Here is a 27,320-nt window from a genome sequence, read left to right on the forward strand (position 1 = left end):
AAGAGGCACTACAGCTTAGTTGTTCCCCCCTCCTTTGTCCTCCTGTCTCCCCTCCCTCTCCCCTCCAGAGAGGAGTTAAACAGTCTGATGGCGTGTGGGACAAAGGAGTTTTTAAGTCTGTTGGTTCTTGTCTTTGGGAGAAGCAACCTGTCACTGAACAGACTCTTCTGGTTGTTTATGGCCGTGTGCAGAGGATGCCCAGCATTGTCCATAATGTCCAGCAGTTTCTTTAGTGTCCTTTTCTCTGCCTCTGTCCTTTTCTTTTACTGATTGTAATGTGTTCTGTATTTGATTTTTTTAAAATTACATTTTAATGGCATTTAATTTTCTTATCTTACTCAATTTTGTGTACAGCATTTGTGCACACTTGTCAGTGAAAGACAGCTTCAAAAACATTTCTTACTTATTAAAGCCAGGTTTATCCCAGCAGAGTGCGCCAAGCGAGTCATTTTTTTATGTATTTATTTATGCAAGTTTCAAAATTTTTACACATTCACAAACAGCGGGACAGAGGAACACAGACAATAAAGACAATAACAACAAAACAAAATCAAAAACAAAACACAGGAACAAACAAACTAACCAAAAAAAACAAAAAACAGAGCAACAAACCCCACAACAGGGTACACAGCCAGCACTTATTAAGAACAGCAGAGAAGAAAAAAAAGCATCTAGGGGAAATTATTTATTATTTATTTAAATAAATGTAAAGAAATATTACCACAAGTATTCGCTCATCTTTACAAACGCATGAACTTGAGTGGTATCCCTTAATCCATAGAGTTTAATATGATCGGTCTGCCCACAATTTGCAGCTATAAGAGCTTCAAGTCTTCTGGGAAGGCTTTTCACGGGGTTTATGAGTTGTTGAGTTTAGGCTGAACTACTATCGTTCCCAATCGCTTCCACTTTGTTTTAATACCACTAAAAGCTGACCATGGAATTTCACGACTGGACTGGTTGCACAGGTGGCATCCTATCACGGTACCATGCTGGTATTCACTGAGCTCCTGAAACGGACCCATTCCTTCACAAATCAAAGCCGTGCGCATGTCTAGGTGCTTGATTTTATACACCTGTGGCCACGGAAGACCTAAATTCAATGATTTGGATTATACTGTAAACAGTAAGCAACTTTTTTTTTTTTTTTTAAATATCGCCGGACTCCACACAACTTTCTCCTCAGGTGTGCTGTTACAGCATGAGGTGTGCTACAACAACCAACTCCGAAATACATTTAGCGTCTTTTTCATTCATCATGTGTCATGTAAAGTTATAAGATCAGCACATTCTGGACAACATGTGTGCAGATACTACAGATCTGTTTGTTATAGGTCAACAGTGGTCTAAGATCTACAAATAGGGTAAAAAACGACCATCAAACGCTTTCTCATTTAAAGTTTTATTTTTCGTAAAAATGAAGTGGAGTTCTCTTAAAACTAAATATTCTTCATTAAAAACAACAAACATGATGCTAAAAACAAAAGACTTTTGTAGTAACTGTAAGTCTATCTAAATTAAACACAGCAAAAACCCAGGGCCAAAACTTTCCAGGATTTAATTAAAATCCAAGACTTGATCAGATAAGGATAAGCAGAAGAGAATGGATGAATGGATGGACTTCTTATGAGAGCACTTGGAAAAATGAAGGCACTGTAATTAAAATCAAGCTGTCTGTGCTCACTTCATTAAACAAGGATCAGCAGAAGTAGAGAGAAGACAATCAAGAACTATCACATGTTGTGCAACACACATACTGGAGCTCACAGATCATTTTGGTTCAGAAAAACAACAGCACACAGTCTGTGACGTGTGCAACAGCTGTGATGGATATACGGCTTTAAATTTTTAAGACAGAACATAGATCACGAGACTCAAAACAAGACAGATTTATCTTTAATTTGACAAAGAATAAGTGTTTTCAACCCAAGCCCACCTGTAGGTGAAGATCACTGGCGTCCAGCTGTAGAGCAGTGGACCACACACCTCTACTTTTCTTTCTTTTGCTCTTATTTTAACCACACTTAAGTTTTATTCTTGCACAGCCAAAAGAAAGAAAAAAAAACTTTAGGGAGAAACTCAAATAACTTAACCCAAACGTAAAACTAAATAGGGGTCATATTCTTGTACTATCAGATGTGACTCATTCACAATAACCTCATACTGATAGAAGCAGGCAGACAGGGGTGCATGTTGTACTGTCAGCAAAAACTTGTCTTCCACTTATAGGAATACAATGACATTAACAGAGGAAAAGCCAGGCTAATATTAACTGGAGTGTGGGAGTGATGGCAGTGAGAACCAAATCGACTATTACAAGTCAAATGTCACGCAATAAGTGCTGTCTATGTAAAGCCACGGCACAATGAGCTGTATATGTGCTGAAAGGGCATGTTTAAGGTTACTGAATGAAAACTGGCTTGTTGGGTTCAGTCGCTTGATTCCTTTTAATAACATTACAACATAGTGAGGAAATCAAAGAGGGGAAACGATCAACAGAGAAGCACTTCATGGGTTTGATCACGGCTGATCAAATGATTACACCTTAGCCCTTTATAAACCAAAATTGCTTTTTTAAACTGAAGGCAGAAACATTAAAGCATCAGCAGTCTGCTCTCTCTAAATTTCATCGCCGGCGTCTAATCCATTCTCCTCAGCGGTGGATTCTCTGGCATGTGATGAGATATTCTGGAAAAGCTTGTGTGTCATTGAAAATGACAAACATAGACGGCTTGGTAACGTTATCAGTCACGCTGTCGTATCTGAGGGGGATATCTCCTGTCTCCTTCAGCGGGGCCGTCTTTATCGAATGGCAGCCTTTGGTGTAGTCTCCCGTTAGAACTTTGGACACAAAAATAAACTTGTATCCATCTGCGTTTGGGGGGGAATACTGATCCTGGACAGATAGAGCCGAGTTCACAGCAAAATAGACCCCCTGACCGTAGACGGTGGCTGCGTGGAGAAACCAGAACATCAGAAGATGTGACAAAACCTGATGTAAAGAAGACAAAGAAAGCCAGCGTACCATTCTTTCCACAGAAGCTTCTGTTGAAGCCATGGACGCATATCTCCTTGACGCTGCTCTCGCTCGTGCCGTGGTACAGGGTGCGCTCGATCTGCGGGTAGGTGGCGCGCTGCAATACGCTGGCCTTCTTAAGCTTGTACTGATTGTACAACAGCTTGTTCATGAGCTTCTCAACCTGCAAACCAAACAAAAATGACTGTAGTCATCACTAAAGCCAGTCAGCTGCTGCAAAAAAGACAGAGCTCATCGTTTCACCTGTATGATTCGGATTTTGCTGTGGTATTCCTGAATGGTCTCGTAGAATTGCTTCACCACGTTCTGGAATTCATCAGATTCCTCGTCCACTTTGGTTGCTTCAGGGAAGTTTGATAGCACGGAGTAGTCGTCTTCTGTTAAACAAATGATTTAGTAAGCATTATTTCAGTTTTTTAAATGATTCGTATTCTTTAATAAAATAAACAGGGAGCTGCAAAACTGATGCAAGTGGAAAAACTAACTAACATACATCAATGACAAGAAGTGCAAGCCTCCTCCAAGGCAGCTCGCTCTCTTTGGCAGTATTTTACTATGAAGGGATCAGTTTATTTTGTATATATTTATTGTTTTCTTTGTTCTTTTTTAATTGTACCACAAACAAAGACAGGACAATTTTAAGCAGAGCTTTAAAAATGAGATTGTTTTTTGAATGTTTGAGCTTTCATGACTTTGAAGATAAGGTCAGAGGTCCAAAGTAATGTGATATTTAGAATCCCCATATATCATTCCCTACGTGCCCATATGCTGTCAATATAAACAGCAGCAATAAGAACCATTGTTTTAAATAGCTCTATACAGCATTATTATCATTTTGACCTTCGGATTAATCTAGTGACAATGTTGAAAATACACACCACGTTTATAAGAATAATAACTTCTAAGTCTTAAGGCTTTTAGTTTATTTCTGACTAATAAATCATGAAGTTGACCTTGAAGACCTTGGTGGATATAAGCCTAATTTTAACAGATTGCTAACATGACCCCACTCTACACCCATACAAAGTTTTATCAGAATTCATTCTTAAGTTTTCGTGCTATGCTGTTTACCTTGGTGGACGTAATAAGTAGTTACAATTATATACATTTCCCTAAGTCTCCCCACTCAGCTGTTGATATGAAAATGTCTTTCTTTATTACATACTTTACTTTGTTTTATGTTTTAATAGTTTATTTCAGGCTTTAAGAATGGTGCATGCAGGTACACAATGATAATACCTCTGACTGTGTGCTAATCTGAAAAAACACAGCGGAGCTAACTACAAATACACCTAATATTCCTCACAGACAACTTCAAGGGCTAAAAACCGAAGTCAACATTCCTCTAATGGCCAAAAATGAGTCTGGCTGCAAAAGCAGATAAATCTCTAACACTGCTGTGTTAAAAAGTTCTGTCTCTATAGTATCCAAATGGACAGTTGTTATAAAACTGTCCATTTGGATACTGTTAAAGCTTCAATTATTGGTGTGTTGATGTGCCAATAGCTGTTTGCTGGGCTTAACCTCAGCTAACTGGAGTCACTGAACCTGACCTCACACAATATTTGTGCTACTGCAGCACCTTTAATGAAGTTATATGAAAAATCATGTGGCCTGTTGTGTGATATAGCATAAGATAGCTGATGACATTTTTGACTTGCTAATCATTTTCTGGATTTTGTCTCTTTCACGGCCCCACACGCAGCATCATTAATAAATCCCACTTTACCTGGTACACTGTCACCTAAATCGTCTAATTCGAGCAACTTCCTGGAGATCTGCGCTGATTTCCCCGAAGCAATGTTGTGTTCTTGCATCTTCTCAAAGTTGATTGTGTGCGGCTGATTGTCTAGCAAGATGTCAACCTTCTTCAGCTTCTTTCTAAAGGCATTCTCAATGAACACTGTGGCTTCGGGAGAATAAGGAGCAGTGACGGAGGAGATTGGGTCGTGCCGCAACCACTGCACAGTATTCAGGATTTCCCGTTCTGGTACAGAATTGGAGATTTTCTCCAGAAGCAGCTTAACATCACAAACAGCTCCCATCACAAAGTCTTTGAAACCAGATACGGTGATTATGGTCCCTTGAATCTGGATCTCAACTGCATGTTTCCTCTTGATAACGTCCAGACATGTCTTGTAGTACTCTGACATATTCCTCAAGTTCCTGTGCTCTATTTTCTCCTCAACCTGTCTCTGGCTCACCTTCTTACCAAAGGCTATGTCCACCCGAATCAAGTCACAGTTATAGCCTGCAAACACAAATAACTGGATGGTGTTGGCTGCTTCGATTGCATCTTTCAGGGGAATATTGATATTAGCCTTCTTTGGCTGGTGCACCTGGGGTGTCTTATCAGCCCCATTAGAAGAGCTTTCTTTTTGGCTCATATTCCTGGACAACTCCAAGGCTTTCTGCAGCTGCTCCTCTTCGTCCTCCGGGGTCCAGTGGCTCGACTCCATGGAGTACTGGATAGCTAAAGACAGCTGGGCCTCTTCCTCCAGATTGCTAGAATGGCCCAGAGCTCCATTATTGAAGAATAAGCCGCTTGCAGTGTTCTGATCTGAGTCAACAGCTGTCACATCGGACTCCTGGTCCATCAGGCTGCTTGGGTCATCTGATGCCGTGTACAGGTCTACGTTATCCATGTTTTCCTGCTGGTCTGAAGTGGGCACACTGTGCACCAGTCTCTCATCAATAGCCGAGACGATTTTCTTCGCCTCCTCTAAAAGACCTGCAAAGAGTTAAATGCACAGTTTAAGCTGCATAGAACTGACAGATACCTGCAAAGAAACCAAAGATGCTACCTCCATTTGAAGCATCAATTTGCATTGAATCTGACTTCAACTCCTGCGCAGACATTTTTGGGAAGTTTTTGTGAAACATCATCTGCCACGCAGCTTCAAAGATGTCCTGGAATAAATAAAACATTTGCATGATTTAGTTCCAACTTAATGTTAAATGACTTACAACTTCAAAAGACATCCTTAGTAAGACAACACACTATATGAGTAGTTTTGTATATCTGGACATTTTAGTTAAAAATTCCAGAGCAAGCGTTAAACAATCTTAAAATCTTAAATATATCTTCAAATTCTATGGGTTGATCTGTTGTGAAGGGCAGCTTTTACCAGCCAAGAGCTATCATTAAATTTTTTTTATCTCCCAAAGATTTACTGGATTTAAACCTGCTTACATCTATTTATCATTCTCAGCTGGACTATTGTAACTCACAGGATATAGGGCTGCTTATTTTCAGCCTTTTTTAAAAGCTGTAAAGAACGACAACACATCACTTCTGGTCTGGTAGAACTGAACAGCCTGCCAGCAAAACACTGAACAGATTTTATTTGTATTGTAAGCCCTCCATGGATCAGCTGCAAAAACAGATTATGCATCCACTGTCAACATTTTCTTACTTTTATTAATTAATCATTTCTATTTGCAGACGTCTTATATTTTAAATCTTTTGTTGATTTACTCTTATTCTGTTTCATTATTTTATAGATCTCTGCTCACCTCATATTGGTTACATTTTCTGTCATTTGGATTTCATGTTCCATGGTTGACTTAGTCTTATACACTACCTATTCAGTGTTGTCCTATTCTGTATATTTTTGCATAACTTGAACATTATTCCAGCAATGTGGGAAACGACGACTACTACTACTAAAAATAAAGTCAAGCCTTGAGGTATAAAAATCAGAAACAACCACCTACAAATCTGTCAAGATAAGAGGAAGCAGTTTACTTTAAAAGCACAGAAAAACACATAAGATTACAGAAACAAGCTTAATTTCTTCCATCATTACCTGGTGAGGCAGGGGCTTCCAGGGCACATATTTGGGGCTGATGTAGACACAAAACTTTGCCTCCATCTCATTCAGAATACTCTGACACTCCTTTTCACCTAAAAACCGGGCCACTCCTGGAGTGTTTACTGTGATGGTTCTAGTGCAGATTGAAGAAACTACACCTTGCAGCACCTCCTCTGCCATTTGGCAAGCAACAACGTGGCCGTGGATCTGTCAGGTACATCCACACATGTAAAAATATAATTTATAAACACTCTGAATTTAATGACGTTTACACCGCTACAGTCATGATGCCTTTACATGCAATTCTGATACACACCTTTAAGCCACAATTATCCTCGGCCTCTAGTGGAAAAATAGACACTTGGTCCATGTCAGCCAAGAGCTGATGACAGTGGATCTGAATGTACTTCAGCATGCCCGGCTCCATAGAGATGACCGTCTCCCTTTCAATGGGTGTAGTCAGAAACTGCATGATGGCAGCCTGCTTCTCATTCTCCATCCCCGTCAGAGTCCAAACATCAATATTCCCTCCTCGTTCTGACACCTTTACAGAGCAGAAACTCAGAGTCTGCAGGAACTCTGACCACTCTCTGCAATACAGCATGCACTCATTTTCCTGGTCCACCGGCATGCTGAAGTAACACACTTGGGATTTTAAAAAGCTGCACGCCTTTTTAGCTGAGTCCTGGGTTAGAGACGTTACGGTAATATTAGAGTCTGATACGGTGTACAGAGTAGAGGAGCCACTTTGTGTCATGGCTTGTAGAAGCCGTTCCTTTACATCTTTTCTGGCAAGAAATTGAGCCTTTTCCAGCTCAAGGGTGAAATGAGCCTCTGCTATGTTACAGAGAAAGTCCATGATGGTTTGTTTAACCTGCTCTGCCTGTGCTCTATCAGGTCCTTCAATGTAAACACCATCGTCTTTAGTTTGGATAATAACATTCGGGTTCGTGTTCTTGATGTCCCTTTGAATGGTACTATGCTGAAACAAAGCATGTTTCCCTGGGTCTGTGAGAGCAATATGACATGTTATTGTATCTGAATCATCACTTTGATCCTCCATGACTTCCTCTGCCTCCTCTTCTTTCACCTCCTCTACCTCCACCTCCTCTACCTTTGTTGGTAGAGGAGGTGGAGCAGCAACGGGCTCCAAAGCCATTTCACTTGGGGGGTGATTGCTGGAACTGGCTGCCGTGGGAGGACTCGTCTGCATCTCAATATCATTCACCTCCTCAGAGTTCTCAGTTGTGTCTTGGCTTGTCTCAACTTCTTGCAATGTTTTACTTTCTACAGGTACAAGAAAATCGAAGTAGGGCTTCACTGAGAGCTCAGCACCCTCAAGTTTGTGTATGAGAGCCAGGACAGCATCCACAGCTGTTCAAGGAAAAACAAACATTTTCAGAAAACAAAGCACACAAGTTTTAAAGGTTACAGTGTGTAAAACTTACATTCATAGTTACAGAAGGACACCTTTGCTGTACTCTCTGACAGCACGATGACCTCCTTTACGTCCTGGTTCCCGCCGCGACTGCTCTCAAAGTACAAAGTGACATGGTCCGGAGTGGTTCCAGGGTGCAGATTCTCCACTAAGATTGAGTCGGGTTGTTCAACCTGTTCCACGGTTACTTGAGCCCCATCAAGTGTCCTCTTAGAGATTTGTGTGCTAAGTGTTTGGAAATCTGTAATATGAACAACATATTTCAGTCAGGACCACTACACTGCACCAATCCATCATGTAGAATTTGAATTATTTCACAAGCGGCCTGCTACTACAAAAACAGGAAGAATCCATGGACCAAAGTCATTAAGATTTACTATCTGGAGACCACGAAGGTCTAAATCAACTCTTTGTTTTTAAGAAAAATTAAAGATATGCATTCAGTCGACCTGTTGCGAGCGGTTCGTGGAATTGAATGAGGATCAAATCTCTCCCCGGTGAGGGATACAGGTTGTAGTCTTCCTGTCCCATTGTGTTCTCCACGTAGAGCTCTATCATCTCTGTGTCGGTGTTGGGGTTGATCCCCCGCAGCAGGAGTTTGCGCGGGTCCTTTGAGGCAGGCTTTCTCACACTCAGCTCAGCATTATGCAGAACGTGGTGCCCTTTAGACAGCACTTGGGCTGCGACTAAAAATGTGTGGAGCGGAAAGAAAAGAATTAGTATACAGTAAATATTCGGCACCGTCTATATCTGTTGTCTAAAATTAAAATGTTCTTTTGAACACAACAAGGTTTTGGTTCTACTCAAGTGCTTCTTACTATAAAAAGAAATGTTTACAAGTTTTTAAACAGTCAGGTTATCACAGGTCATTATACAGGCCAGCGTTTTTTAACCGAGTCTTTAACAAATTTGCAGGATGACATTTTGTCTTACACAGCATTAAGATGATTCTCTCCATCCTAACTCTGGGAGACTATTTAAGTGTTGACAGTGGTGCTGCACTGCATGCTTAAGTTGTTTCTACACAGATATATTACCTAAGTTTATTGGTACTTACAGAAATTAGACTACAAATAGGGCAGAGAAATATAGCACCTAATAATAGTGAGTTAATGAAACGGGGATAATATTTGTGGTCGAACTGATTAGAGATTTACTCACATTTCTACCCAAGCGATCATCACAGTACTCGGACATTTAGCAAAGGGAAAAAGACCGTAGTGCAGCAGTGCTGAGACAGGTCTGTACCAATTTTTTATAAGGAAGAGTGACCACACAATCTAAATCACTTCTAAGCTTGCACTCCATGATAGAATATTTCTAAGGCAGCAGTTCAAGTCTGTGAATACATGCTCTGGACAATATGCTGTGTTCTGTGCCAACCTAAAAATGGCACTGCAGAGGAAAGCCAACGGCCAGCACAGTGATACGTGGACAGCTCGAGCCTGTTTGGGGTCCAAGGTGAAGTTTTGAATTGAGTGAAAAGAAATATCTATCGTTAATTAATACAAATAATCAGCTCAGCTCTGTGTTGTTCACACACAGAAAATGTACAATTTAAAGAAAAATATCGCCTGATTTTGAATTTGATGTCAGCAACATGCCTCAGCAGTTGGACTTTGGGGAGAGGATTGTTCTCCCACTCTTATCTGATATAGGATTTTAGCAGCTAACAGCTATGTCACAGTTGTTTTGTTTCATGATGCTCCAAATGCTTTAAGAAGGTGAAAGGTCAGGACAGCAGGCAGGCCAGTTCAGCACAAAGCCATGCTGCTGTTATCTTAGTGAAATTATAAAGGCCTCCCCTGAAAAAGACGTCTAAATGAAATAATAGATGTGAAATCTCTACATAACTTTCAGCTGCAAACCCGTGGGTATGATGCATCCCCACACCATCAGAGACGCAGCCTTTTAACGGGGCACAGATAAAGATTCTGATGGTCTCTCTCTGGAGGAAGCATCTGTGTTTTCTAAAATGTATTTCAAAGCGTGATTCATCTGACCACAGGACAGTTTTCTCTCAGTCGATTTTATATGACCTTTGGCCACGAGAAGATGGTGACTTCTGGAATCCCTGAAAGAGACCATGGGGGGATTCCCATGACAGACTCATGCCTGTTTTTAATGCAGTGCTGAACGAGGGCCTGAAGATCACAGACATCCAAGATTGATTTTTCTGAAATATGTGAGAAAATCAATCTTGGATGGCCTTCTTTTAATGATACTATGTGAATAAGGTGATTAGATATTGCAATTTTACAAACTGTGGATTACAATTAAACCACAATTTGTAGAAGCAGTTTTTTGCAGACTGGTGAACCTCTGCATATCGTTGCTTCTGAGAAACTGCCTCTCTTTTGAAATACAATCATGTCACTGCAAATAAACCTAATTAAGTCCAAAATGTTCTTACAGCCTTTGTTTTAAACTTTGTTAAAAGAAGAGGAAATCCTACACTGTAACATGTCCTGGCTTTTTTGAGATGTGTTGCTGTGGTCCCTTTTTTTTCCAGAACTCCCTTGATTCGCCTATAATTTTCTTTAAAAAAGTACATTTTCTCAGTTCAAACATTTGATATGTTTTCTGTGTTCTTCTGTGAATAAAATATGATCAGATTTGCAGATCATAGCATTCATTCACCTCCACTGTTTTGGAATCGGGATTGTATTACTACTAACATAGTTGTAGTAGCAGGATTTTGCTGTTGATATGGAGCTCATTATGAACTGTTTTGTATCCAACTGGTACTAATGATTACAAAGCAGAACTGTATTAAGTCATTATGTTCAGTATAGCTTAATCTACTAGTTATTTCCTCTGCTGCCTAAGTAGCTCTGAGTATACAGTGGTTTGAAAATGTGTTTGCCCCCTTTCCTCATTTCCTAGTGTTTTGTCACACTTTTATGATTCAGATGATTGAACAAATTTTAATATTAGATAAAGATAAACTGAGTAAGTACAAAACACAGTTTTTAAATGATGATTTCATTGATTAATTCAGAAAAGTTATCTAAACCTACCTGCTCCTTTGTGAAAAAGTAATTGCCCGTTTTTTAAAATTATGAATTAGATTAACCACAGCTAATTAATCTAAAGCTTTAATCTAATCTATAATCCGAAGCAGTAAAAGTCTGAAAGATCAGAAATAAAACTCTTGTTTTCAAATCACTCAAAATATGAAGGGAAAGTCCCTTTTCTCTTAGCCCACTTTGGACTAAGTTTGGTCCTTTTTAAGGGGACTATAGGTGAAAAAATCCTTTATGTAAGAAATTTGGAAAAAAAGACAAGAAACAAATGACTGTCTGTTCACAGTGACTTGCCTGCTGCATCTTCAAACACGACTATGGCGCGGTCGCCATCCTTCACCACAGATACAAGTGGACCTCCACCAGAGCGCCGCTTGTTCTCAAAATATAAAGACAGAAGCTCCTCATCCACTCCTTCAGGCACCTCCGACACCTCCAACGTCCTCTCCTCCACTCTTTCACCAGGCATCCTAAACAAAAATAGAGAATCATGTTTTATTTGTCTGTCAAAACAATGCCAAAGCTTTGCTTGTTCCAGCTTTTCAACTGTGAGGACTTCATATTTCATATTGACTTTGTCTTCAGAAATGCTCCAAAATGATGGAATTATGTTATGGTACTGCTTTATGACATTAACACAAATCAAACAATAATGGAAGAATCAAATATCAAGGACAACTACACAATATTATATACGGCAACAATATTAATAACAAAGTACAGCTGTGACAGTTACTGCAGTAGTACAGCTGCACACATGGCCCCACCATGCAGGTAAACAAGTACAGTACTGGGATGTACACAAAAGAGCATAAAGTTTCACGTCTGTCTATTACAAGTGGCATATGAAGCAGCTATTATCGACACATGTCACGGTGTCTGTTTTGCAATAACGTGTTAATAAAGTTTTAAACTGTAACTTTTAAACCTGTAAACATGGAAGAAAAGGCGAAACGAGGAAATCAGGAGGAGGCAAGCCTGCAGTTATAAAGGAATCTGTAGTTGCTACTTTTTCTTTAAATTATAATTATATAGCTTACTTTGACAGATAGTTAGAGATTAGTCATAGTTTAGCTTGACAGTTATGAGCAGAGACAGCTTTAAAGTGGTGAATTTGTGTTTAAAATGCGATAGCTGCTATCGAGTATGAGCCTGTCGTGTCAGTGATTATGGCCTACATAGCACTGCTCGTAGCTACCTTACAGGAAGCCCGGCCTTTACATAATTTTAAGGAACAAAATACCGTGCTGCTGTTTTTAATTAGCTACACAGAACATATTCCTTAGTCTGACAATAAGCGTCACAGCCCACTTTTTTTTTTACTGCGTAGTTAACCTAAAGTTCATGTACAGCACGCTGTCATTTTGCTAACTGGAAAGTGAAACTAGCGGCTACAGCTGCCATGTTCAGTCACTGAAGCTATTGTTAGTCGCAAAAGCTATTTATGCCGGCGACAGAATAAACTGTTATGTTTTCACACAGCTTTTAGCTCTGCTTACCTGTTCTACGACAACATTTGCTCTCAAAGCTAAAAGAGTTGAACTGTGGACTCTGAAGACTTCCTTGTTGTGCTGCTTGTTGAACGTCGGGTGGCGTCATCAGCTCTACGTGTTAAAGGGCCAACGCAACTTTGTGAGAGTTGACAGCTTACTTCGGGCAGTATTTAGTTTTAAGGGAATAGTATGGAGTTTGGTATACATTCATTTGGTTTTCTTTGTTCTTTTTAAGAAGATTTGTAGTGCAGCAAAAATCAGATAAGGGCATCATTGCAAATGTTAACTTTGATTACTCAAACATCATGTAGGAGTATGTCATGGATAATATGTACTAACTTGTAAATAAAGGGACATCATTAACTATTAATAAAGACAAATATTAGTGCAGTACTGCAGCATATTTATAACTAACTGTGCAGCTTATTCTTTTTCTCTTGACAATACTCTTTAAATACTCTTTAAATATGAAACACATTTTGGGGCCAACTTAAAAGAAAGGCAGATGTGAAATGTAAAAGTGAGGTCAGAGGTCAAATGTGACATTATATTTGGATGCAAGCTATAATGTGATATTTAGAATCCCCATATACCAATCATTTCCTAAATGTTGCCAATACAAACAGTCTATAGATAGATAAGTTACTGCTTTTTAATCCATATGTATCCTTCTGTATACAACTTAATTGATGTACCTCTATAGTTTCTATAGTTCATTTCTGTGCATGTGTGGATTGGATGGGTTGTTACGTCTGTGAAGGTTCTCAGTCATCCAGGTCATGGTAATCTAAGGAACTTGGAAAGAAAAGTGACTGGACTTCTTTGAGTTTCTTGAAGACATTTCACTTCTCATTCAAGAAGCTTCTTGAGTTCTAAGACCAATTGGTGGAGTCTCATGTAAATCTCATTTGATTATGCAGATGATCAATAGTGGGTCAACAACCCTTATAAGGGACAACTCCCAATAGGGTGAAACATCTTCAAGAAACTCAAAGTTGATGGGTTGTTACCGACATCTGGTGAGAATTTCACGTCGATAGCATTTTTAAAAATAATTTTACTTAGAAAATTGGTGATGTGATCAACAGTTATTTTACCCGCTGTAAATTTAACACTTTACATTTGTGACCACTGAAGTATATTTTATTGAGAACAATTGCCAGTACATAAAATTATGAATACAGGTCTGGAAGGGAGTATATTAATATTGTGGGGTGACTGAACATTGCTGGAATGTGCATAAGCACGTTTGAATCACTCGTGATTAACAGACTTGTGAAACGACTGTTATATAATGGTTGGACAGAATTAGACTTTTTAGCACTTACGTGCATTTTATGGCTCATATAAAAGCCCTCATTTGATTAGGGCTACACCCTGAACAGTATAAACTGGATCCTGCTCAGTCACAATGGTTTACAGTGTGAGTGCTCAGGTAGAGCAGCTGGGTCTTAGATTTCTGCTCCTTTCAGTTTAATTGAACATACATTTGCCAAAGCAATAAGATAAAGGGTGTAACATATAACATTTATTGAGGGCTGTTTTGTGGCTTAACACTTATTAAGTGCTAACTTAATACATAAAATGCTGGCTTCTTCATTCTTCTGGGAGTATATCCGCTATTGCTAGGACTGCAATCTTCTGGGCAGAGACTTCTGATGTTGCCAGAATCTGCTGGAGCTGCGCTTCCAGTTCCAGGTGTTACAGCTGCTAATGCAGTAATTACAAATGTGTCTTTTTTGGCCCCAACCAGTTGTTCCTTTAAGACCTGTTTCAGCTGATCTTTACTGTCACACGGTCTTTCTTACAGATGTTTCAGCTTAGACTCCCACACCTGTCACAACACTCTTCCACTCCTCACCAACTGCCACTGTGTCTGACCAGTTGGTCGACAACTGATTGCCTGCCTCAAACTTAGCCCTGTTGTTCTCAACCACATTAAGCGGACTTCTAATCCATATACAGCACTGTCACTAGGTTGACCCCTTGGGTATACTTTTAAGTGCATGCTGTCTCAGCTTGGGACTCACATCCTGCTGCTATGGACTTCCTAATCTCTTGGGCAACTTGTGCAATATGCAGCTTGGATCCTGTCAGCTGTGACTGACTCCTTCCTCTACAGATCTTGTGCTCAGGGGCTGTTGTTGTGATCAGAGGCTGTCCTTTCATGTTCTGTTAGACTGGCTTTTGCAAGCCGCTTGGTATTTCTCTATGGAAGGGCTTGATCTCTTACCATATTTCCTGCTTCTGTTCCATCTGTATGGTGGTTGTGGTTTTGATGGTTATGTAAAGGTCGGGATCACCAGATTCAACATTTTTTCTGTGTACTGAGCAGAAAGAAGAAATAATGACTTTTAGCTGTAGCAGGTCATGAAGGAAAAAGCAAAGTTATTATTGACCAAACTGTGAAGGGGATTCATGTAAATAGTGTCTCACCAATTAGGACTGATCAACCATCGACCATGCTTGTGATTACATCCTTAAAAAGAGAAAGATTAATCAGGAACATTAAATGCCGTGTATTTCTTTTCAAATGCCAAACTGTGAATCATCTAACTTTGTCTCAGCTGCTGCAGACTGATATGTTTCTGTGAAATCTGTGTAGACCCATCCACATACAAGCTCATGGCCATCTGGTGTAATTTGCACTCAGCCTACTCAGAATTTGTGAAATATTTTACAAATCATTAACCTTCTTGTCCTTTTTACACGTTTCAGCAAAAAGCTCCAGTTGTATTTGTGTGGGAGTCTACAGATAGCTGAACAACTGAATAATTCAACTTCTCATTATCTGTCTCTCCCACACAAGTCTGTGTCAATGACCTGAACTTGAACTGTATCAGACTATACATACATACATACATATATACATACATACATACATACATATATATATATATATATATATATATATATATATATATATATATATATATATATATATATATATATATATATATATATGTAGATAGATAGATAGATAGATAGATAGATAGATAGATAGATAGATAGATAGATAGATAGATTTATGTGTATCACATTCTCTTGCTAATATAGTATGCCTTGCCATGAGTGTGTTGACAAGAATCTTGTAAAATGACATCTCCACTAGATAAAATCAGAGAGGCAAGGCTGAGATGCTTTGGACATGTGCACAGGAGGGAAGTGGAATTGGATAAAGGATGTTGAAGATGTAGCAATGGAGCTGCCAGGCAGAAGGAAAAGAGGAAGGCCATGCAGTGTGACAGAGGAGGATGTTATGGGACCCTCAAAAGGAGCAATGGAAAGATGAAGACAGAAGACACATGTAAATGTCAGTCACATGACAGAGGTTGTTTTTACATTTTTAACTTTTTAATGTAAACTCTAATTAACAAATCTAGCAAATATGTAGAACAGCAAAACTGATCTTTTTTAATATTGAAGGGTTGAATACTTTTGTCTGAAGCATGTGTGTCACTGTGCCGCATCACTGCTGATACTCTGTAAAGGTTCAGAAAATCATGAGCCCATTTTCTGTAGTTTTCTGTGGGTGACTGGCCTGGGCTGCAGTCACACCAGGTTTGCACATGGTCTTCTGTTTTTTAAACCACAAAGCTACGCTGCTGGAATAGCCGTGCTGTTGAATATCTTCTGGGTTAAGCAAGACCTTCCCTGAAAGGCATCATCTGGAGAGGACCATTTTTTGTTTTATAACCTGTATCACTCAAGAGAAATGTTGCTCCTCTTTTTTTGAGCCTTGAGGACAGGGTGTCTGTGATTTCTAAAAAATAACTAAAATGTTTTGTTCACTGTGTTTGAGTTAGGCTTACACTAAATGACTGAACTTTCTTTGATATAAATCACTAACAAATTCCAACAAGATATCAGTAAAAAAACGAATACAAAGGAAACAAAAAGGCTTGAACAGATATAAGAAACCAGCTGAGCTGTTGTAGGAATTTTCCAGCCTATTGTGTGTCAGACCGTGTGTTTAACAATTTTCTGTAAAACTAAATGAAGTCACCCATTCTTTTCATTGGAGCCTTTATTTTTTGTCTTACTCTTACATACATACATCTTCACTGAAACAACTGCACTACTTACAGTTTATTTAAACGATAAACAATGAATACAGTTTGAAAAGTGCCAGTTCATACTGAATCATATAATACCAAATCAAAACATGTTAATGCTGACCCACGTTTTTGTCCACTAGGTGGCAGCATTCCCTGCTCCCTGTATGACACATTTACACCACTGTTGTCTTCTGTGGCAGCTGAATGAATTCATGGTGACAGGAAAAAACAAATTGTGGTTTGTCTCTGTGTGTGCGGGAATGAAGAAAAGACACCGGCCAGACAAATGTCTCTAATCTGTCACAAGGCACACAGAGCAAATCATAGCCTGTTACTGCAGCTAAGCCTAACTCCTGCATCATCTGAACAAGCACAACATTTCAGGTCAGATGTCTGTGAGTAAAAATAAGAAGGTGAGAGTTCAGTGTGATCAGCAAGCTAATAAAGTCTGGACAAAACAGAGCAACACCTCATCAAAAAGTGCAAAACATGTTGGCATCTTACTGACAATAAATGAGACAGCTATACTGTGTGTACCAAGCATATGAGTGTCAGATTTACACAACAATACAGTACACTTTAACTGTAAGGCACTTTACACATACTTTTCATTTATAAACTGTGTCACATAATACATCAAAAAATGTATACTACATCGACTGATTTCAACGATAAGGCACCCCTGTATAGGCTGGTTCGTATGTCAGGTGTTAATGATCGATGACAAAGAACCCGCTGTTTGTGTTACGCTGCAAACACTGAAAACCTTTCTATCATTTTTCCATCACACCCAATGGCACAATCTCATTGATTGCTTTGCTATAACACAACTCTTAATCCACAGGTAGCTGCAGGTCTCCAGTAGAGTCCTTTTGGCCCAGCAGATTTAATAAAAGAAACAAATTCCAAACACCAAACTTTCTTTCTGTCTAGAACAGAAACTAAGTTGGTGTTGGTATTCTACAATTTCAAATGTAAAATGTGCTGAAATTGTGAGAAACATCAAAAGCTGACCCCCTTCACCTCAGCTCAACAAGAGAGAGAGCCACAGTGGTTAGTGGTGAGAGAGAGAGAGAGAAGTGATCACAGGAACAAACAAGAGCAATAAAACATTATTTTCTTTTTCACCTCGGTTACATTTTACATATTAACACGCCCACACCACCACATAAAGCCGCAGGAAGGTGCCACATTATGGTATTTTTAGTGAAAGCAGCTGAAGCACACGCTGCATCCTGTCTAATGTGGTCTCTGTGCTCTGAATATGTAGCTCAGGCCAGCCCTCTGTCAAAGAGATGGAAATAATTCATATAATTCATGAAAATTTCAAGAGATTTTTCATTACAGTCATCTCTCCTAATACACACTGGGTATGTAACACTTAAACTGTGGGTAGAAAATTCAATACTACAACTAGAGAAAATGAAAATGACTGAACTGGTGTCCTTTGAAGAAGTTGCTTTGAAAACAAGGACTGGGTCTGGGACTACTCTCAGTCAGTTGCTGACTTCAAGGATGGCAATGCAACAGCAATAAGATGGAGTTAGTCTGCTATCAGTTTGCAATTGAATGGGGTCAAGTTAGCGTTTAAATGCGGTCAGTTTTTGTTAATATGGTGATCAACTATGTTAAACTGGTGAAAAATACAAATTCATTGCTGTCTGTATCCACAGAAATTCATATTAAACAGAAATTTACATAAACTGCTACTGCCAACCAGAACCATGGATTTACAATTCAGAAATCCCTCCACAAATAGTGATGTAGTTGCTGCATTATGGTCATTTAACTGCAAGATGACATTGGCGCTCAGCAACTTTGCTTATATATAAAGATATAATGAGAATATAATTTTGGTGGCAAGCTGTTGAATTACAAGTTGTTGACTGTTACACACTTAACCTTTAGGCAACCAGTTGTTGGTCCCAACTATTTGAAATAAGTCGCCAATGTGAAAAAATTCAGTACAAACAATGACTGATTTTTCCTAGTCACAAGGAGGTTGTCATTCTATTGTTCTCAATGTGACTGAGACATATCTGAAAAAGCAAAGGATAGAGGACGTGGATACTGTAATGTAGCCCATGAGTACCAGCTCAGATTTGTGTGTCTACTTCTCAACCATCACAGTCAAGAAATATCCAGCAAAATAAGAAGAATAAGATTAAAAAGCTAAGTCTTATTTGTACCCTCAGTGCACAGCGAGCACAGAGAGTGACAACTAGGGAACTAGCTTATTAATTTTTTTTAGTGTCACCGTGCTAATTCTGACTTGCTAGCAGATACATACTGGTGTCACAAAAAACACTGCAGCCCACAAATCTTCAACAAAATAAGGAGAAAATAAGGTTAAGTGTGGGAAAAATGAAAACACTGCATATACCAGCAGCTCTGTGAGACACAGGCGAACTTGGGCTCAATACTAGCATGCTAAAATGCTCTTTATGATAATGCTAGCATTATTAGCACAAGGAATGTTTAACATGTTCCCCATCATAGCTTAGCAGGTTAGACAGCTAACATTTGGCTCGAAATACATAGCACTATTGAAGCTTATTAGTCGCAAAACAAAGTGCATAATCATTTTTAGACTCTTTTTGATAGAGACTTAATTTTTGCTCTAGCATTGACTATATGGTTATTTTTTAAACTATACTGCAAAACTTAGTATGTAGGGATGACAAAGTGTTTCACATTTGGACTGAACACTTAAGTATTTCCCACAGATGTGGCTGTAGTCCTGTGGGTTTTCTGTAAATGTCCCAATGTAGTAAAATAATTTCTTGGGGCTAGATTTTGGGTTCATTTTTAAGCACCCCTTTAGTGTCATTAACCTTTATTTTACAGCTGTAATCAGGAAAGCAAGTTAATAAATAGCTATTTAGTGCAGGTTTCTCGCATGTCCATCACTACAAAGTAAAAAACCAATGCCATATTGTGGAAATGCATTTTGATGTTAGGTCTGTAGGGTTTTGCTTTAAATGCTTTTACATTTATTGGGTATCAATTTAAACTTAAACAGTTTGCAACAGAGGCAATTGAATGACACATTAACGGTAATTACGGCACTTGGTCTGATCATTAGCATACAAAGCTTTTGGCGGCCACAGTGCTGGACATCGTTATATAGAAAAGCGACACATGGGTTATACACATACTATGTAGTAGAACTTCAGCTTTTTATAATAACATGCTTATTAACATACATCTTCGTCTCCCTTCTACTATTGTCTGCTCAGTCTCCCATGGCAGTGCTGATTTTGTCTTATGGATGGCCTGTCCTCGTCTCCTGGTGTGACAATAGAAGTGACATTTGTTAAACAGCCACTTCAGTAAATGACAGGAAACTGGGCTGAGCAGAATAGTGAAAATGTCTTTGGAATCTGTAAAATAAAGAAATAAAACGAAAACAAAATTCTTCTTTTGGTGGGTAACAAACATTAAAAGGCTGCTGAGGTTCATTTGGTGGTCATCCAGCTGCACATATGGGCTCGGTATCATCTGCCTTTAAACATTCGGATTTTGTGCTTGTCTGCCAGCAGCAGGGTGACATTATATTCGTAATCTCCATCGTGGACTCCTGTGTGTCGGAAAGCTCCGGCCAAATGGTTCTCCTCCCAGTAGTGGTGCCAGTTTCCATACTGGTCTGCACCGAATCCAAACACACTGACCTGTAAGAGACAAGGTTAATCACAGTGAAACAACTACAGACGCTCTTAGTGCATAATAACATACTTTGCAGTATCTCCAAAGTTCTCCAAATCCCTTTTTTAATCATCAACAGAGCGATCTTTGTTTCACAAGTCCAGTTGTGGAAGCATTTTGCAAACTTTGAAATTGATTTTTTACAGAAATACACTGTGCAGTATCACCACATGAGGCCAGTGATATGTGATGAGATTTTGGTGACACTAGAAAACAATTTTGTTTCTACTACCTATTTTTTTATTTAAAGAGAGAAATTGTTGTAATTTGTAGATGGTCTGGATGCACTCATCCCACAGCCTGTTACACAGAAACTGAATTCAATTTGGCTAGATCAGATGATGGCTCATTTTGATGAAAATTTGGTTCTAGCTCATTGTCTACACAAAATAGTTCGCTGTTGTCACTAATGATGCCATTTAACCAATACAAGCCTGATCAATTCAACAAGAGATGGAAACAATCTGAGGAGAAGAGGTGGAGCCAGGTCAAGAAAAGTAATTTCAGGTGGGCAACTGAATTTAAACACAACCTATAATTTCTTTTCTTTTTTTTTTAAAGAAGGGAGACATATCTCAGCCATTGTCCATTTTTGTTTTTGCTTCATATTTTTGTAGACTTCTAAGACATCAATATGAGGTTTAAAGGCCTGGGATACATCCCCTGAACACTGTGCTTTTCATTGTTTCATGTAGGGTGTACTGAAAGCTCAGTTTTGTTCTTATTTTTACTCTCTGTATGCATGAGCAGAACATTGTGTGGTTCTGACCACAGATAAAACTGTTTGGATGGGTTTTTAGATTTTGCCAGAAGAGTCAACGGTTTAGCGAATGTAGTTTGACAATTGGGTTTTGTTTTTAGAGTTATGAGAAAAGGGTGAAATGTTTCAAGAAATGTGTCTCTACAAGTGAAACAACTACAGCAACTGGAGGAAAGTGTTTCTTTAATTTGAACAATATTTCATTAAGGCGATATTGACATTGGAAGTTTAGTCAACATCTTTGCAGAAGCACTTCTGAACGCTACCAGATAGTGATAGCAATGGTTGAAAAAAGACTTCAGCGTTTATGTCCTCTGTCACTCATTTCGGGTCATATTGAATAAAAAACTTTATTCTTTTTATTGTTTTGTTCTTCCACACTGAACGTTTTCTATGAGGGCACATTCAAATCTCGCATTAAGAGATTTGAATGTGCAATCCAGTGTCAGTAATGAAAATGAACAAATGGGATGCTATCAGTGATTGTACGGCCAGTGTGCGGTGGCTCTTCAGACCAGTCGATCGGCCCAAAAGTGCGTTGGCACACTGGAAATATGCCAGATTACCAGTGATGGTAGAAACGTTTATCTCGAGGCTTTAAATTGGTCTATGGTAGCTGTTTCTCTTCTACACTCTCTATGGGTATACTTAGTTCTTAATTACTACATCAATGCACATTGGCATGGAGGCACTCAGCTTGTGGCACTGGTGAGGAATTAGCCCAGGTTGCTTTTATAGTGCTCTTCCATTGGTCTTTTTTTTTGGTCTGGAGTTTCTCATCTTTCTCTTGTCAATATGTCATAAATTTTCTATGGGGTTCAAGTTAGGAAAGCTGGCTCATCAATCAAGCACACTAAAACAACCTTGACAGTAAACCGTTTTGTAGCAGTATTGGCTGTGTGAGGAGGTGCTAAGTCCAGCTGGAAAATTAAATTGGCATCTCCATAAAGCTTAGATTCTTTTTGGATTCTGTGCCTCTCCATTCTTACTCCAGACTTTGAGACAGACAGACTTTCAAATGAAATGCTGAATGTCCTCATCTTAAGTCCAGTGTCCTCCACTGAAAAGAGGACATTGGACTACTGAACATAAATCTCCAACTTTCCATTGATGTGCTCTGATATAGCACTTTGAAAACAGCCAGGCTTTTCAGCAATGACCTCCTGTGGTTTGCACTCTTTCTGTGGGGTGTTGATGATAGTCATCTGGACAGCTGTCAAGTCAGCAGCCTTCCCCACGATTGTGATTGTGTGTATTGAACTAAACCAGGAGATCCATGATGTTTCTAATACTTGAATACTAATTTACTTAAACTCAAAATGATATATTCTAATAATTTGAGATATTTTATTTTTGATTTCCATTACCTGTAAGCCATAATCATCAAACTTAAAACAAAGAAGGTCTGAAATAGCTCACTTTAGGTTTATTAAATACTCCGATTTCTTGATATGTGCTGATATTTTATCTGTGTCTGTTCCTCAATCTTTGCCAGGTCACAACTCTATCATTTTACCTTGATGTAATTGAGTATGACATCACTGCAGGGTGAAATTATCTGCAGTGTTTGGACTGTATTTCTAAAACAATCTGACATCTTAGAACACATCAGATAAACACACAAAACATATGGATACCAGGATGACAATTATTCATAATGAAGTTTGAGGGTCACACAAATTAGAGGACTATCCAAGGAAAAACAATAAATAAGGAATTGGCAGGGAAATATGGTAGAAACTTATGAAAAATGGAGGTGTTGGCAGGAATGACTGAGTAGTCACATATGTTACCTATTAGAGTAGTTCTCCTTACCTCATCACATATGTGGACAGCGAGCAGCAAACTGAGGAAACCGGTCGAAGGATATCGCCCATGACTGTCAAGCCACGATTCGTAGACGTATTTGAAAAATGTTGGACTGTAAATCAACACCTGAAAAAGAGTGAGAAGAATTTCTACTCTGTCATTTATCAAAATCAGGAAATGAAGAAATGTAAGTCACCAGTGCAGACTGCTTTTTAGATATTCGGTCTAGAGCAGATTGTGCTGGGCCCCAAATCGAATTCTTTATGGTACACTTCAGAAAAGTGGATAATGGTATAAACTTAGAGACAACAAAATAAAGCCAAGATGTGCCCAGAATGTGCTTTGTGTGCCCTTTCTAGGAAAATAAACCCTCTTACCACATCATGCTTTGTAAAGTGTAAAAGAAAATAAGATACACTCTCCACTTCACCTTGATCACACAACACACAAAATGTTTTTCTCTTGAATATTATGAAATCAATTGACGTCAGTAGCCACTGAAAAACACCCTGCTATCATCTGTGTGATTAAAGAGCGTTGACTTCAAGTTGAAAACAGGACTTGTGTCTTCTATTTGATTTTATAAAGATATTTTTAAAGACCTGGCATGACCTGTTAGCGTGATGCTACACTCGGTCCACGCTACACTCGGTCCACGCTACACTCGGTCCACGCTACACTCGTGTGGCTGTAGTTGTTAGAAATTGTCTTGACTGCATTAAAATATTTTTTTATTGCCACTGATCCTCTAATACAGTGCTGTGCATATTTGCAACTTTAAATATTTCAGATCATTAAACAATTTTAGTATTAGATAAAGATAACAGAGTAAAACCAAACAGCATTTTTTAAATGATGATTTTCATTTATTAATGGCCTGGTGTGAAAGTACTTGACCCCTAAAACTAAAAAATGCTTGTGGCACCCTTGGCAGCAAGAACCACAATGAAGTGTTTGCGAGGAGTCTTTTCACAGTCTTTTGTCGCACTCTTCCTTATAGATTAGTCTTTATTCAGTCATACTAAAGAGTTTTCGTGCATGAACGGCCTGTATAAGGTCTAAATTAATCACCTGAATCAGATTTAAGTCTGGACTTTGACTAGGCCACTCCTAAATCTTCATTTTGGTTTTTTTTTTGAGCCATGCAGATGACTTGCTGGTGTTCTTCAGATCATTGTCCTGCTGCATAATCAAGCCCATGAGCTTCAGAGCTCAAACTGAAGGGTGGACAATCTCCGTCAGGATTTTTCTGGAGAGCAGAATTCATGAATCCATCAATTTGGAAAGCTGTCCAGGTCTTGAAGCAGCAAACAGCCTCAGACCATCACACGATCAACACCATGTTTGACTGTTGATATGATCTCCTTTTTATGAAATGCTATTATTTTCAATCCAGATGTAAGAGAACTCAAACTTTCCAAAAAGGTCAACTTTTGTCTTGTCAGTCCATAGAATATTTCTCCAAAAGATCATTAAGATGTTTTTTTTGGAAATGTGAGATGAGCCTTTGTGTTGTTTTTTTTTCTCAGAAGTGATTCTCGCCTTGGAAATCTCAGTTCTTTAGATGTTTTTTCTGGGTTCTTTTGTGGACTCCTGTAATGTAATGTAATCTTGGAGTAATTTTCGTAGGCTGGCCACTCCTGTTAAGGTTCGCCAGCGTTCCACCAGGTTTTCTCATTTGTGGTTCACTGGAGTCCTAAGCCATGAGAAATGACCTTTTAACTCTTTCCATGACTTTGTTTCTCAGCTGCTTCTTTATATTACGTCATAGTTTGTTTTTAGATCTTTTAGCCTAGTTTACTTTATCAGACTTAAATTATTTCTTGATTTAACATATCTGGAAGTAATGAAGCCTGGATTTTGACTTGTGACATTTACCTTGTGAAATTACATCTTCCAGGTAGGTTTGGGTATTTTCCCCCCCTAATAAATAAAATCATCATTAAAAAATACTGGCGGCTGCAAGTGCTACCCATCAGCTTCCAACAGATGCACCTATGGTTTCAATTTCAAAATCCTACCTCACCTCGCTCGTGAGTTATTGCATTTAAAAACTCTGATGCCAAGGCAGCCGGTCATGTAATGGCAATAACCCATCAGCCTTTCACAGCTGAGGGTGAAAAACTGCATTCTATTTTTTGACTAGCTATAGTTGAATAATATTGTAATTTGTTTGATGGGATGAATCTTTTAAATGTGACGATTATTTAAAAAGAATATGCAATCGGGAAGTGTGCAATTACCTCAAAGCACTGAACTTCTGCTATGATTGCAGTGAAGACCACCGCATGTGATTCACATAATTTTCACACACAATAAACCACTCCATGACCCTTTCTGACCAGTGGATGAGTGCACTGTCATCATTGGAGCCATTCTGTTATAGTTTGAAGGACTTTGGACCCAAAAGCTTTACAAGCAGGCAGAAACTCTACAGGCAGGCAGGTTTAACTAAAGGCTCACCTTTAATGGTGGAAAACTGTCCAAAAATTCAGAGAAACAGAATACATGACAGTCAAACACATAAAAACAAATAACAGTGAGATAAACAGACATTGCGACAAACACAAAGGGCAACTGAAGCTATTAAAAACACAAAGGCCTAATCAGGTGAAAAGGGAGCAGTTGGCTGGACAGACGGAATAAGGCACAGACGGACGGAAATATAAGGCACAAGGAGCAAAAGACTACCAAACAAAACAGGAGGTATAATAAGAAACACCTGGCACAGGGATGGAGATTTGACAACAAATTATGGGGAAACACCAGGGAGGCAGAAAACCTGAAACCTAAGGAAGTGATCTATACAACATAACTATGATCAAAGAAGACTAGATCAGAAAACTAAAGGTAAGAAAACATAAATATAAAACTGAGGATACAAGGAAAATATTGTTAAATAGAAAATGAAACCCAAAGACTCAGAACACTAAATATAGGAAATCAAACAGTAAATGCCAAAAACCCAGGGTCTGTGGCACATTCACATCAGGATAGAAATGATTCAGTGCATTTCATAAAAATTCAAGTACTCACTCAAAACTTTGTATTGATTTGCAGTGACTCTAACCCTGCTGGGGTTCTCACAACGGCAGTCTAATTTTGTGAAGTGAACAAAAAACATAACCGATTGCACCTTTACTTTATACACAGTTCAAGTTATACTAAAATATGGCACAAACATTTCAATGTCAGTACTTTTATTATAAAATATTTATGCATTCTAATCGTCCTGATCATTTTCTAAAACCTTTTAAGCCTGAACCATGAAACAACTGCCAGAAAATTCAAATAAATTTGCATTTATAAGTTTTAGTTTGTGTAATTTTTGCTACATCTGGCATTTCTGTGCAATTTACTGCTCACAGTTAGTTTATCTTAAATCAACAAAAACATATAAGGGAATTAAAGTTATGGTTGAAAACAATCACAATGATGATGCAGTGGCCTCAAAAACTCATGTATCAAATGTGATACACTTGGCATTACTGTTGCTAATGCCAAGAAATTCAACATGTTGTCTCACAAATGGTTAAAAAGATATATAAAGGAGTTAAAAAATGACAAAATCACTCTCCTTTGAACAAGGAGGTCACAAACAAGAGCTGAAAGTAACACTTGCATTGCAAGAGGGACTGAAATTACAACGCAAACCTCAACACGCTACAGAGTGACTGATGACTGATCACCGGCGTGAAGGGAAATAAGGGCCGCTGCTGTAGCCTACATTCATTATATTTCGGGCAGACACCTCACATCTGGAATGACTTATTCATTACAACAGCTGAATACAGTTATGAGTTTGGCATCAAGTCTCAGAGCTCATCAGGAGAGAGCATATTTCTCCTGTTTTGGCTTCCCTTCATTGGCTTCCTGTTAAATCCAGAATTGAATTCAAAATCCTGCTCCTCACATACAAGGTCTTAAATAATCAGGCCCCATCTTATCTTAATGACCTTGTAGTACCATATCACCCTATTAGAGCACTTCGCTCTCGCTCTGCAGGCCTACTTGTTGTTCCTAGAGTATTTCAAAGTAGAATGGGAGGCAGAGCCTTCAGTTTTCAGGCCCCTCTTCTGTGGAACCAGCTTCCAGTTTGGATTCGGGAGACAGAAACTATCTCTACTTTTAAGATTAGGCTTAAAACTTTCCTTTTTGCTAAAGCATATAGTTAGGGCT

The 27,320-nt window shown here is 38.8% G+C and overlaps 2 protein-coding genes across 6 annotated transcripts in view; both read right to left on the reverse strand.

Moving 5' to 3' along the window:
* Nucleotides 1–1,386: 1,386 nt before the first annotated feature.
* On the reverse strand, nucleotides 1,387–12,908 carry parp10 (poly(ADP-ribose) polymerase family member 10). The gene is made up of 11 exons (XM_084919104.1): nucleotides 12,816–12,908; nucleotides 11,611–11,786; nucleotides 8,740–8,976; nucleotides 8,301–8,531; nucleotides 7,169–8,226; nucleotides 6,847–7,059; nucleotides 5,842–5,947; nucleotides 4,767–5,768; nucleotides 3,281–3,414; nucleotides 3,026–3,200; nucleotides 1,387–2,952 (listed from the first exon to the last, which is right to left on the reverse strand). The coding sequence occupies exons 2-11, from the start codon at nucleotides 11,783–11,785 to the stop codon at nucleotides 2,654–2,656; spliced, it is 3,630 nt and encodes a 1,209-aa protein (XP_084775230.1). The 5' UTR covers nucleotide 11,786; nucleotides 12,816–12,908; the 3' UTR covers nucleotides 1,387–2,653.
* A 3,910-nt stretch (nucleotides 12,909–16,818) lies between these two features.
* The window catches only part of LOC146362496 (CMP-N-acetylneuraminate-beta-galactosamide-alpha-2,3-sialyltransferase 1-like), a 104,398-nt gene continuing 93,896 nt past the window's right edge, over nucleotides 16,819–27,320 (reverse strand). For all 5 annotated transcript variants that reach the window (XM_084918610.1, XM_084918611.1, XM_084918613.1 and 2 more), the window contains 2 exons: nucleotides 23,148–23,267; nucleotides 16,819–20,538 (listed from right to left, as the gene is read on the reverse strand). In XM_084918610.1, the coding sequence (XP_084774736.1) occupies nucleotides 20,365–20,538; nucleotides 23,148–23,267 (294 nt within the window). In that variant the 3' untranslated portion in view covers nucleotides 16,819–20,364. The remainder of the gene's footprint in view (nucleotides 20,539–23,147; nucleotides 23,268–27,320) is intronic.

The sequence above is a fragment of the Perissodus microlepis genome, chromosome 22, assembly GCF_051167445.1.
Source record: "Perissodus microlepis isolate ML-2025 ecotype Zambia chromosome 22, ASM5116744v1, whole genome shotgun sequence".
NCBI lineage: Eukaryota > Metazoa > Chordata > Actinopteri > Cichliformes > Cichlidae > Perissodus > Perissodus microlepis.

Coding starts and splice junctions, on each gene's coding strand:
- parp10 (XM_084919104.1), bottom strand. CDS start 11,785: ATGCCTGGTGAAAGAGTGGAGGAGAGGACGTTGGAGGTGTCGGAGGTG. Junction 7,060..7,168: donor AGGATAATTGTGGCTTAAAG/GTGTGTATCAGA, acceptor TGTACCTGACAG/ATCCACGGCCACGTTGTTGC. Junction 5,769..5,841: donor AATTGATGCTTCAAATGGAG/GTAGCATCTTTG, acceptor AACTCTTTGCAG/GTCTTTTAGAGGAGGCGAAG.